The sequence below is a fragment of the Leishmania mexicana genome, chromosome 31 (genome assembly GCF_000234665.1).
Source record: "Leishmania mexicana MHOM/GT/2001/U1103 complete genome, chromosome 31".
Taxonomy (NCBI): Eukaryota; Euglenozoa; class Kinetoplastea; order Trypanosomatida; family Trypanosomatidae; genus Leishmania; species Leishmania mexicana.
The window spans coordinates 1,038,467-1,051,753 of NC_018335.1; the positions used below are offsets into that span (position 1 = coordinate 1,038,467).

General features: G+C 58.6%; 4 protein-coding genes across 4 annotated transcripts; all 4 read right to left on the bottom strand.

The window, feature by feature from the left end:
• Positions 1-2,523: 2,523 nt before the first annotated feature.
• On the bottom strand, positions 2,524-3,984 carry LMXM_31_2660 (putative amino acid permease; the record flags this gene model as incomplete). The annotated part of the gene is made up of 1 exon (XM_003878064.1): positions 2,524-3,984. One exon carries the CDS (start codon positions 3,982-3,984, stop codon positions 2,524-2,526), a length of 1,461 nt encoding a protein of 486 aa, XP_003878113.1.
• A 1,207-nt stretch (positions 3,985-5,191) lies between these two features.
• LMXM_31_2670 (conserved hypothetical protein) lies at positions 5,192-7,564 on the bottom strand (the record flags this gene model as incomplete). The annotated part of the gene is made up of 1 exon (XM_003878065.1): positions 5,192-7,564. The coding sequence occupies one exon, from the start codon at positions 7,562-7,564 to the stop codon at positions 5,192-5,194; it is 2,373 nt and encodes a 790-aa protein (XP_003878114.1).
• Positions 7,565-10,263: 2,699 nt separating this feature from the next.
• On the bottom strand, positions 10,264-11,418 carry LMXM_31_2680 (conserved hypothetical protein; the record flags this gene model as incomplete). Its single annotated transcript, XM_003878066.1, has 1 exon — positions 10,264-11,418. The coding sequence occupies one exon, from the start codon at positions 11,416-11,418 to the stop codon at positions 10,264-10,266; it is 1,155 nt and encodes a 384-aa protein (XP_003878115.1).
• Positions 11,419-12,857: 1,439 nt separating this feature from the next.
• Positions 12,858-13,262, bottom strand: LMXM_31_2690 (putative ribosomal protein L27; the record flags this gene model as incomplete). The annotated part of the gene is made up of 1 exon (XM_003878067.1): positions 12,858-13,262. One exon carries the CDS (start codon positions 13,260-13,262, stop codon positions 12,858-12,860), a length of 405 nt encoding a protein of 134 aa, XP_003878116.1.
• Positions 13,263-13,287: the final 25 nt, after the last annotated feature.

Here is a 13,287-nt window from a genome sequence, read left to right on the forward strand (position 1 = left end):
CAGGAGCATGCGTCTGTATGTGCGTGTGCTTCTCTTCCTCAGCTCCGGTTGGTGGGTGCTGGCGATGAGCAGCCGCGAGCACTCGTGAAGAAGCGTGTATGTGTATGTGTGTGTCTATCTAAGCATGGGGAGTCGCTCATTCGGAAGCAAGTTCTTTGGCTGTGGTTTCCGTGTAACCTTCTTCCGAAGCCGCTCTCCGTCTCACTCTCTTGGTCAGCTCCGCCACAGCTGTCCGCGCGTGCGCAGAAAGGGAGAAAGACCATGAAAGCCACGCACGCGTACGTGTCAGCGAAGTGGCGGAGAGGAGTCCGTACATAACGAAAACAAAGCGATGAGGAGAAAGAACGCGGCTCCGCACACGCTCCAGGCAGCAACTGAATATACGAACACAGATGCGGAGATATATATATATATAGGCAAGCGTTGCTTCTTCTCTCAGGCGCGGCTGCCTTGTTCCTCTTACCGGTACTTTTTTTCGTGTGTGTGTGCACGCGTGTGCGGCTCAAGAAAGAGAGCTCATCATCACCACCACCACTCCTCCTGCTGAATGCAGGTGAGCAACGCAACCTGAAGAAAGCATAAAGCACGAAAGCACGGGTTAGAGAGAGATGAAGGCAACAGCTGTCGACTGTCTGCAGCTCAAGCAACACACAAAAATGCCGATACCTCGAGCACGCGCGCACCTCATACGAAGCCAGGCAGCGTGACGGACGGCCACCATAAGAGAGAAGAAATGGGTGGGTGATGCGCTGCGGTGCTCTTGGGCGAAGGACAGAGAAAAGCGGTGGGGCAGAGGCGTCACATAGTGAGTGGCAAACACCAAGGAGAGACAAGAGGCAAGAAAGAAAAAAGGGCCACTCGCAGTCGAGGTGTGGTGGGTAGCGGTGAAAGACAGAGACCGGTGCGGAAATGGCGAAGCAGTCTCCAGTGCCCCACCAACCGCCAAAAAAAAGTATATACGCGGAGCACACACACACACACACACACACAAAAGAGAGGGAGGAAAGACGGACCGAAGACGAGCCAAACGACAAACAACGAAAAGGCAAGGAAAAAAGAAGAAGCCGCGCGCCAAAACACATTCCTCGCGTACGCCTGGTGCCTCGTCACCTTCCGTTGTTGTGAAACCACGTGTTCAGACGACCTAACGGCACACACACACACACATACCACCCAGAGATCCTTGATAACCAACGTCAACATCGCACACTCGTCCTGTGTCGTCCACAGCGATACAGAGAATCAGACGAACGGGAAGCCAAACAGGAGTGAGCGAGAATTCGGAGAGAGCGAGATGCGGGGACGGGTAAGACACAAGGGCGGTGGTGACCGTGGTGAGCGGTCAGTCCAGGGACACACAGAAACACACACACACACCTACTCTCATACCCCATCATGGAGATGCGCGCTTCGAAGCAAGAGCGCGGGCAAAGGGGGGGAGACTAAGACAGCGGTCGATGGTGAGAGAGAGGGGGGAGGGGGGAGGGCTTGCAGAGGTTCTGCACTCAGGTGTTTATGAAAATGAAAAAATGAAACGGAAAAAATCAACGTAAAACGAAGAAAGCATAAACGCACGAGAAAACAGTTTTTTTTTTTTGCGCGTACGCGCGTGTGCGTGTGCCTCTCTGACTCTGTGTCTGTCTCTCTGTCTGTCTGTGTGTGTGTGTGTGTGGGTGCGTGGGTGCGTGGGTGGTGGTGTCATGGTAAAAGTGAAAAGCCCCAGAGGGAACGGTCGTCGCCCAAGGCAAAAGCAAGTCGACCATTTTCTGTGCACCTGTGAGCCCCTATGAGGCGGGGTGAGGGTGAGGGGGGGGTGACAGGGAAAAAAAACAGGGGAAAAGGCACGGCACCACAAAGTGAGAGCAGCGGGCAGCGGGCAAAGATCTTTCTCGCCATGAACGCTTACCTACGCACACACACACACACAAAACATCTTGATCGGGTGGAACAGAGAGAGAGAGAGGGGGTGATGGAGGGGGGTGAAGGAGGGGGAGGAGGGGGAGGAGGGCAACAAACAGAGAAAAAAGTTGTTCGCGCTTAGTTTACGCTAACTCAGTAATAAAGCACACACACACACACACACACGCACGCACGCACGCGCGCACGAAGGACAAAGACAAAGAAAAAAAAACATTTTTTTTGTTGTTGGCTTGGTTCTCGTCGCGCGTGCGTTGGTTGTACAACAAGAGGAGAAAATGGTCTTGCTTGGCGGCAGGCGGGGAAACAAAAGGAGAAGTGCAGGGGGGGGTGAGGAGGTGGAGAGAACAGAGAAGACACATATGTTGAAGAGGAAATACATGCACACAGAGAAATATAGACAGAGACATGGAGAGGGAGGGAGGAAGGGGGGCAGACCACGCTAACCAGGAAAGGCGCAGAAGTCGACCGCTGTGCCACCACCACAAGGGTATGGGCAAAGTTGGCACGTACTCAGTCACACGCGCTGGCACGCCTCGAGAGCGGCCTCATGTCGCGTAAGGGCACCGCTGCGCGCGCCTCCTGAACACACTCGCGTCCGTCCTATCAAGGGATCTCGCTGAAGATGGCAACACCTGTGCCGAAGACGACGGCGACCACGCCACCAACGACCAGCACGATGCAGCCAAGGTAGTTCAGGATGCCGACCTTCTTGAGCGTGAAGCCACCCGAGTAGATGAAGAAGTACGCTGGAAACATGAAGCCGAGAAAGCCACCGCAGATACCGCCGAGCAGAGAGAAGACGACGTTGATGCTGGGGATGAAGAGACCGCAGATGAGCGCAGCAAGGGCAAGGACGCCGCTCACGATCCAGTTCAGCCAGTCCTTCACATCAGACGTCTTGCCCATCCCCAGACAGTAGTAGATGGCATCGCGCGAGGGCTGGATGCAGATGGCGAAGCCGACGCACAGCTTGATGCAAATACCAATGTACGCAATCATGAAGAGCGGCTCCTCAAGCGGGCGGTACAGCAGCAGAATCGAGCCGTCCACCTCCGCGCCAAAGTCGCAGTAGCCGAAGAAGCCAGAGAAGAAGTTCAGCAACGCCACGACGAGCATGCTGATCGTCGCGTCGCGCGTCATGCGGCCGAGCGTGGGCTTCTGCATTTCGTCGAAAATCTCAAACACGTTCACTTGGCAGATGAATGCGAAAATGAACAGCGTGAGACCGTTGACGGCCGGCATGCCGTTGTTGATGAGCACGATGTCCTTGCGGATGCCGTTCTTGAGGCCGTTGCGGGCGGAGTGGATGATCACGCAGATGACGAAGAAGACGACAAAAGACACGCCGACCACAGAGGCGTAGCGTAGCGAGTTGATCTCCTTCGGCAGCGACAGCGTGAACATGCCAACGAACCAAATCAGTCCAATGAGCAGGCGGTGGCCATTGTCCGTCTTGAGGAACGCGTTCGTGTTGGGGCCATCCAGCATCGGCGACAGCAAGTCGCCGATTGAGATGACGTACCCGACGCACGTGCCCCAACAGAACATTAGCATGAGGAACGCCGTAAAGTAGTCCCAGCCGCGGCCCAGCATGCCGCGTGCCATCTCCTCATACGACCGCAGACCCGTCTTCAGCTTCGTCTGACCCAGCAAGCGAATGGAGTAGATGGTGCACGCACACACAACGGCGAGCAGCACAGCCGACACCACCATACCAGACTGGTGAAAGCCGGACGGCACAGAGACAATTCCGGCACCGAGGGTGGCGCTTGCCAGATTGTAGATGTTGGCGACCAGCCCACCATGGGGAATGATGGAGTAGACCCTCTCGAAGACCCCGCGCACGCCAGTCGATTTGGCTTGTGGCGCGGCCAGTGCGTCGACGCTGGACGAGGAGCAGGACTCGCCCGCGGCGCGCTTCATCGTTGTGACAGCAGCGCTGTCTGCGGCAAGGACATTCCCGCCCGTTTCGGTGTAGGGGTAGTGGGTGGCGAGCTCCTCGGGCAGCGGGGCGGAGCAGTCGTCGCTGTCGCTACAATGGTTGTTCTTGTTCGCGCCGCTCATGATTGCCGTGTGCAACAGCGGAGTTCTTTCGTCAACAGCAAGTCCAGGGGGAGGGGGGATTGTTGGGGAGATGATAGCGCTTGACGCGGTCGGCGAGTAGAACAGGGTACCCCGCACGCAAACCACTGCCCAATCGATCCGATTGTGCGAGGAGGGCTGCTTCTCAGAAGGCGTAGTGCTGTTGGGGCTTGCGAGGGCGAGAGCGACTAGGCAGCGCGCAGATGGGGCGTACGCAGCTGACCGTGTGCGAGATCGTCGAGCCTGCCTTTCGCCTCTGTTGAAGTGAGCAAAGAGCGAGTGCTTGTGCGCCTTTTGTCTTCGCTTTCAACCTGTCGTACGGGAGCGAGCTTGGTGGAGGTGGGGGTGAGGGTGGGGACGTTGTGTGTTGTGTGCGTGTGCACTTTGTTCTGTCTTTTTTTTTGTTACTGATTAAAACTCTTAAGAGGAGGCTACGCACAGACGTGGGAGGGCGCGAGTGGTGAAGGCGGGAAAGGAATGCGGAGGGCCCCGCAGCACCGCAGGAGTAGCGGTGCCATGTGGCCGTGTGTGGGGGGGAGGACGAGAGAGGGAAAGAGAGCAAAATATATACATTAGATGGATGGCACACGCGAGAGAGAGAGCAGCTGTGTGCCTGTGGCATCCGCCCTCGCCACCGAATTAGTCGATAGTGAGGCAGTGAGACGAGCGTGTAAGCATCCGATCACCGTTGCGTCCACAGAAACCCAAAAGAATAATCATAATAACGAAGAATCGGCATCCTCGCATGCGTTACTGCCCAACGACAGACGAAGGCACGCAAAAGACGTCCGGTCACGGTGGTTTCCCGCAAGAGGGGATGAGGTGAGGGGGAGGATGAGACACGCTGCTCTCCCACAACAAAAAAAAGGACGAAAGACAGCGACGCAGTTGTTTGCTGGTGAGTGTTTGGCGTTAGTGTGATAGAGGTGGCGATTATAAGGGGAGAACGAAAAACATTCGCTGGGTGCGCCGGCGCGCAGGCATGCGTACAAGAGAGCACAGATGCATCCAAAGAACCGCACAGGGGAACGCGGACGTGCGAATAAGCGCACGTGTCTGTGCAAGTCGTGCGCGCGTGTCCGTCGGCGCGGGGACAGCATGAGCGCATGCAGACATGTGAAGAAGACACCCGGGCACACACGTGCAGGCACGAAGGCGCACCATCTCCTCACGAGGGCCCTAGGTTTGTTTAATCATCGAGGATGTCCTTGACGAGTCGCCAGCCCCACGGATTCTCTGGGCAGGGGTACGGCGGCGTCAGCGGCTCACCACGACGGCGCAGCTCTGCATCGTCAGCGGCGTGTTCCAGCGCCTGCTGCACCGCCCGTGTTCCGGTGCCCCAAAACAGAAGCGGCTTATCAGGCAGCTGCCACTGCTGCCCAAAAAGCTGTGGCTGAAACCGCTTCTTGTTCTTGCGAAACGGGTCGGCAGAAAGGGCCTTGTCAGCTTCGCGGACCTCCTTCCAGGCCTGCACATCCGCCGCAGAGACGTAGGACATGCCTTCTGGGATGGGCAGAAGCGGTGGCCGCTCGGCCTCGTCCATTGCATCCAGCCACTCCAAGTCGGACTTCACGTCTGCCTCCAGTACATTCAGCATCCGCTGCGCCACCTTGTCCTTCTTCGCCTGCAGCAGCCGCTGAAGCTCCTCGGCGCGGCCAGCACGGCTCCCGTCCGCGTTCTTGAGAGCAACCTGCTGCATCACACGCGTGAATACCTCAGCCTTGGCGGCGGCCTTGCTACGCCGGCGTCTCTCTCGACTGTATGTATGAATGACGGATTGAGTGATGCGGCTGATTCGCTCGAACAATGCAGCAGCCTCAGGGTCTTGCTCAAACACGTTCGTGTTGCCGGCAGCTTCGGCGACTGCTGTAACGACATCCGGGGAGGTCGCAGCGGCAGAGCCGTCCATCGATTCGGTGGCGCCAGCCTCGGTGATGGGAGCTGCTGCAGAGTCGACAGGGTCGCCGAGCGCGGCGAGCCGCTGCTTACGCTCCATGAACTGCGCGTAAAGTCTTCGGCACTCCGCCGCCTCTTCTGTTGCTTCGACGCCCGCAAAAATCTTCGCGTTCTCACGTGCCTGCGCAATCTGCCGCTCCATCTGCAGGTAGGCGATGTACCGCAGTCTCCGCTCGTGTAAACTCTTCAGCCGTGGGTCGTCTGGGCGCATGAACATCTTCTCTACCAGGCGCACAGCCTGCTGCGTCCGCCCAGCGGCAGCCGCCCGCTCGGCCTGCATGGCGGCTTCGTGGCCTGCGGACACCGGCGCGTCCGCCTCGCGCGCGGCCCGGGCTTGCAGCTCCAGCGCCGCAGTGTCGCCGTCGCGAATCGCCTCCAGTCGCTTGTACTCCGACGTGTGCTCGAGCGGGATGCGGACAAGGCGCTCGTACCACCGCTTTGCCCAGTCCACTGGGTGCGCCTCCTCCTTGGCGGCGAGGTACTGCACAACGTCAAGTGTGCTGAGCTTATTCGCGTCTACGGAGTACAGCCGCCTAAGGCTCTCCGTGTATGCATCGAGGCGCTCGTCTTCGGGGCCGTGGCGGAACCCCTGGGAGACGGTGAGGCGAGCAAACACCTCACAGAACTGCATGAACTTCTCCTGCGCCTCGAGCTCCGTGATGAGGCTCTCCACGACGCTGAGCTCCAAGCCGAGGGCCTTGCCCAGTGACCGCTTTAAGACGGCGCGCTTCTTCGTCTTGGCTAGCGCTCCTGGAGACGGAGAGAAGGTGTCATGACCGGCGCCTAGGTCTGCATCCCCTCCTGAGCACGATGTCGAAGAGCACGCGCCGCCTTCCGGCACCGACGTACCGGTGGAGGGGGTCGGAGCAGTTGGCTCGGGCGACGGAGAAGCGCGATGCCGTGTCGACGACGACACGAGTTGGCGCAGCCGCTGCAGCTCGCTCAGCTGCCGCTTCCGCTCCTCGCGCGCCTCCTGCCGAACCCTCTCCTCCGCGTACTTGAACATGTGACTCAGATGTCGCTGCGTCTCGACGTTCAAGTCTGCCAGCATGTTCGCCAGCTTGCGGCGGGCCGTTTCCGTGCTCACGCCTTCGCGGCGCTGCCGAACGTAGTCCGTAAATACCTGCTTAATCTGCACCATCGCATCCTCCAGTGCGTCCACCTTGTCAGGGTCGAACAGGCTTGCGTCACCGGCTTCGAATATGGCCTGCGAGACGCCAAGTGAACGCTGTGGGTCTTTGAGCTGCACGGGCAGGCCCATCTTCAGTCGCTCAAACTCATCTCGCACAGTGCGACTCGGATCGAGGTCGCGCGGGTCAACCATGGTCGTTTCAAAGTAGCGACGCCGCTGCTGCTCAGTTGCCTCGGTCGGGTGCTCGCGCAAAAGCGCGCCCATGTACTTGGTGAAGGCGTGCTTGTCCGCCATAGATACACTCTCCCACTCCGCATCTGTCATCGACTTGGCGCGCTCGGCGACGTCCTTGCCAACCACTTGCTGTACATGATGTTTGCGGCGCTGCTTCCGACTCTTCGCCGTACGCGAAGACGAGGACAGGTGCGGTGATGCGGCCCCTGTCCTGCCAGGCCCACCGAGCTCTGCGAACATGGCTTGCTGTTCAAACTGAGCCTCTTGCTGCGCCCCCAAGGCTGCAGCACGGCGCACCTTTGCGCGATAGCTGCGAGGGTTCAGAAGCGAGCTGCCCGGGTTGGGCAGCTTCCTCGCTGCCAACGCAGTAGTGCGGCGACGCAGCATGAGAAGCACGCAAGGGTGCGCGAAAAGCAACAAGAGAACAATGTGCGCCTATGCCGCTATCCGAGGTGCCCGGCCCACTTGTGTGGATGCGTGGGCGTGTGCACGTATATGCAGCGCAACGGCGGGTTCGGCAGAGAGCGTGCATCATGGTTCGGGCGAGCGGGAAAAGGGAGTCGAGAAAGGAGAGACGTAGAAGGGGACGAGTAACGCATGGGCACGCCGCTTGCACTTGGCAAAGTGCTATGGAGAGCGAGAGATGCACATTCGAGGTGCAACGGTCAGAGCGCGCGGAGGGAAGGGGTACGACAAAAGCCTGCACTGTCCTCCGCGACCCGCGCAGACTGTTCCCTCGACTCTTTACACCTCCCGGTGGCTCGGGAAGCTCTCGCACAATGACAAGCGCTGCCGAGGCAATCACCCAACGAGAGGGGGGAGCCTCGCGTCAAGTCGAACAGCGCGATGCCTTGAATGTGCGTGTGCCTCAAAATAGATTCGGCTTGCCTGAAGCTACAGACGATGCGGCGGGCGGCTAGGGAGAGAGGACGCTGCATCGATGACCGAACACAACCGAGAATAGTTCTCCACACACGGACGCATACGCTTCTGCTCGGTCGCATGAGCAGCTGCGCACAACACACGCAGACCACACCACTGACGCGAAGACTTATCCGACTCCAAGTCGACACACTTCTTCGCCGCTGGGAATGCGCGAAGGACAGGGGGCAACGTTCTAGTGCACGGTATCACAGCCATGGGCGCACGCGCAGGGGGCACACAGCGAAAATTCTCTTCGATCAGCAAACCTTCGTTCACACGATGTGAAAGCCTACGAAAGAGTTGAGGCAGTGAAGGATTAGAAATCGAATTCGCAAAAAAAAAAAGAAACGCGCCTGAAAGACGCGCAATCACGCGCGCCATCGACAGAGATCATAGGGGGGATCACAGCATATCGGTTGCACACACGTATGATGCACGCCCTTGGGGTAGGGTGGTGGGGGGAGCGCGGGAACATCTGATTGGTCGTCCCCCGCTCCGTACGCGGAGGCGGGGAGGGGGGATAGAGAGAAAGATGGGAGTGGCAAGAGGCGCACACACACAGAGAGAGAAGCAGGGGAACAGCCAGCCAGAGTACGGAAGTGGTGGGACAGAGGGCATGTCGTGGAGGTACACCACGAGAAGAGAAAAGGGCACACGACCTCATTATCAGTTAGGGGCAGCTCAATACATCCCCGCCATTTCGTGGCGCATAGCGATCGATTTTTTCGCCATGCATCGCATCGGGTGAGCTCCCTCTCGCCCTCCGAGACACAACGACCGGGGATAAGAGGATAAGGCAAGTGAGCGCAGTGCCGTCATCGCCACCTGTCATTATCACATTCGAGGGGGAAGGGGGGCAGCGAAATAGTACTACAATACAGGACACGAGGAGTAGTGTGGTCGCCGCCGCCCCGCTGTGTCTGAGAATGAGAAATGGGTGATGTGCTGGACGCTTCTCTGTTTCCTTTTGCGCTTGTGCTGCGGTTCATCTGCAAACCCGACGGAGAAAAGACGGAAAAGTCCCAGCCAAAAGCAGACGACGAGGGGAAAGGTGGGCGAGGAGAGCTATACCCACAAGCGCACGCAAAGAGCGGGTGTGGGTGTGCGCGCGCGAGAAAAGAACGCGAGCGGGCGAAATGAGATAGACGTCACCTCAGAAAAACAAAAGAGAGAAGATGAGAGAGATGTGAAAGAGTCCGTTGACACCCGACCTGTACCTTCACCTTGCTGCACGTGGCATACACGCTCGCGCACGCGTGCGTGCCCACAGACGAGCACCGCCCACCGATGCACAGACATTTCTGGCGTACGCAGAAAAGAGAGAGAGACAGGCTGATGCGACAAGTGCAACGGCAGCGGTGGTAGAAAGTAGTGTAAGCTGTGGCGCTCAAGAGCACACCGCGTTCATGACGAAAACAAACGAAAAACAGTACAGAGAGGGGGAGGGAGAGAGGGAGAGAGCTGACAGTGGCGCTCCATAGCTTTCCAAAGTCCCCAACAGGCGGCACACACAAAAATAAAAAAGACGAACAAGGAAGAGGAGTCTGAGTATGCGTGCAGGCGCACCGCCCGCTGCATGTTCGCCCGTGTGTGTGTGTCTGTGCGTGCGTGTGTCGATGAATGACCTCGGTGTGGTGGAGAGGGGACATGCACCCCGTGTGCGCAGCGAGGTGGCAGAATACCGGTGGATGGAGGAGGAAACGAGAAACGACACAGAAAATGAGGAAAACCGTGGAATGAAGGCGCCCAACAAGGGAGAAGAGAGGAAGAGGGGAGGCCCTAAGACGACATCTGCAGCGGTGCGGCACGTCGCAGATGCATCGCCGCGATTCGCTTGCAAGGGAAAACACAAACAGGGAAGCCACAGTAGCCACGTCCTCACTCGACTTAACATATCCGCGTCGCTCACACCTCTTCTCCTCGCCCCCACCCCCCTCCACCGGCACCCCTCACGCGAGAGGAGGCAAGAAGGAAACAACAGACAAGATGGCATGATATGCGACTCCGCAGTCCCACTACACCTCCGGGTTTAAGTCTAAATGGCGCTTCAGCAAGTAGCCGAACCCGCTCAGCGCCACAACCACAGCAGCCACCTGCACGTAGGCCATCCACTTCAAAAGCGAGACGGTCCGCTGCAGGTGTTCGATCTCCGCCTGCTGCTCCATCCAGCGATATCGCATCGTCTGAATCTGTGCCTCCCTCGCGGCCGTCAGTAGCGCCTTTTCTTCGCACATCCAGCCTCCCGTACTCGCGGGAGCGGATCCGCGGCCGCCGACGCCGGAGCCTTCCCACATCGCGCGATCCTGGCTCAGCATCGTCATGGCTACATGAGAGGTGCGCGCCATCGTGCGAGTGCTATTGAAAACGAGTAGCGTCACCAGCACCGCCAGCACCAGCAGCGTACCATGGAAGAGAGAGCCAAGGCTGCCGTCATCGCCGCCGCTGCCACCGCCGTCGCCGGCGTTACCATTGGACTCGGCGCCTTCGGCGTCGCCACTGCCGTTCTCAGCCGGCGCCACCGCGCCGCCGCAAAACTCCTCGCTAATCATGTTCACCATTTGCCGATACGCTGATGTCATCTCTTTGATGGCACGCGGTGTCGCTATGTATTGGATTGCGGAAAAAGACATACTCATCTTGCGGCAGTTGCCCCAAATGGCGATGGAGCAGTCGCTGTCGGCGCTATCGGCGGTGATCTCGAAGTACGCCTCGGTGCGGAAGGAGCCGCCGGCCGGCACTTCAGGCGTTTGCGACGATATCTGGTACGCAAGCATCAGCTTTCCCTCTGGTGTGGTGATGTAGGCAAAACGCTGGGCCTGGTTCAGTGGCGTCGGCGTACCAGCGCGCGGCACCTCAACAATGGCGACGAACGACACAAAGCGCGAGCCGCTGCCGTGGTCGACTGCGTAGTCCCACGGGCCGATCTCAAGTTTCGACTCATTGCGGCTGCCGTGGTACTTTCTCAAAAATGCGGTGTTGTCCTGAAACACGTTGTCCCACAGCTTCTGGATGGTGAGGCCCTTCAACAGCGTCTGGGGCAGCATAACCTTCTTGTCCTTGCGCGTGGCACTCGAGAACATGTTCTGGGCAATTTTATTGCTCTTGTACACCTGCTTGCTCAAGAACTTGTCCGCGGTCGTGCCGCTCATCGGTACGAGCGGTTCTGGCATGGCTGATAGGCAGGGCCGAAAGCGGACTGTTGAAGATATTGTGTGTGTGTGTGGGGGGGGGTCGGGTGTTAGCAGGTGGTGGGAGGCAGCTGAGACAAGATGTGTGTATCGAGACGCAGCACCAAGAGAGAGAGCAAGGGATGGCGTACACCACACACACACACACGAAGGGAGAAAAGTCGAAAGTGGCGCTTCACACTCGGCGTTCTACAGGGTATACGCGCGTACCCGTCCTTTGTTCCACCTGCGGGTCGGGAGAAGGGGAGGGGGGGCTGTCAGGTTCCCCACCAAACGCGGCGCGGCACCAACAATATGAAAGAAATACGATATGTTGGCCAACAGAGATATAAAAAAAAAGAACGCGCGTGCGTGTGTGTGTGTGTGTCCACAGAGAAGATCAGCTACTGAGGTGTGCAGCACTGACAAGCTCGTGAAGTGCACAGATAGGCGTACTGCGTGTATGCATACGCATGTATATAAGTGTGTGTATGTGAGTGTACGTGCTTCCCCTTCTCCATGTGCGGGCGCAGCAGATCAAGCGTGTTGGAGAGGTGCGGGAAGGTCTGGGATCCTTTTTTTTGTGGTCGCTCTCGAATACTGTTGCGCGAAGCACCCTGCCTCCCCCTGTCACACGTGCGTGCTCTTCTCTCTGGCGTGGCTCCTGATGCGCACCGATGGCGCAGTGTGGAGGACGGCACTCGTGACGATGTCGAAGAGATGAGCAACGACCAAAGGGAGGAGGCGGTGCGAATATGCAGTCGTTCGAGAGCGAAGAGCACAACGGAGGAGGTGGAACGATATGGAAAACATACACGTGCACGGGCATGGAGGACTCTGGGTGGCCAGCCAGTTCGCAGTGTGGCGAGAGGGGTGAGCAAGGAGGGGTGGGAGGGGCTGTGGCGACAATCATATCCGAGTGCCGCATGGGGAAGAGGGGGGAAGGGGCAAAGCAAGCAAGCAGCATACGCATCTGTGCCGCTCGCTGATAGGCGCGTCCTGCTCCGCTTTGCCTTCCACTCTGCCTTTATCATCGCCACCTCTGCGTCTGGTTGCGACGTCTGCGTCACATGCTCGTCTGCCCGAGTAGGCGATTCGTTTGGAAGACTACAAAAATAAACCCATGCAACACAGAAAGCATCGACCGCCACGTGGCTTTCCCTGCGAGGGTGAGTGAAAGACGGAGGCGATCAGCAAAGAAAAAGGGAAAAGAAAGTTGCAACGCCTGTCCGGTCGCGCATCCCGCTGCAGCCACGCTCACGCGTGCAAATGGGGCGCAGAGCGACGGCTGCGTAAGAAGCGGGGGAGCGAGGAGAGGATGAGGTGGGGACAGTAAGAGAAACGGTCGTCAGACCCCGTCCCTGCCCCATCCCTCTGCACACACGCACCCACTGCTGCTACTACGGTTGCGGCCTCCAGTGGGTGAACGCACCGCTTGCGGCTTAGAAGCGCAGGCGCTGGAAGAACCACATGCTGCTGCCGGCGTTGTAGCGCGCCTGGAACACGTGCCTCACCAGCCTCTTCGAGCGCGAGCGCTTCGACGCGTCAGACACGTTGATCTTGCCGCGCAGCTCCTTCGACATGTCCACGTTGTAGCGGGTGGGCAGGAAGTGCTTGTGGTTCACAACGCGCAGGAACACGCCCACCTGCGAGCGGCGCGTGATCGTCTGCTTGCTCATCCCGCGCACGACCTTCTTCGGGTACTTCTTGATGCCAGCTAGCAGCGCGCGGCCGTACGGGCGCTCCTTCGTCACGACGTCAGAGTTCTGCACGATCACCGCCTTGTGGCCGGCGTAGCGGCCAGCCGTCACAATGACCACCTTACCGGGCTTCAGGAACTTCGTCATCACGTCGACTTGTAAGTTGTGTGTG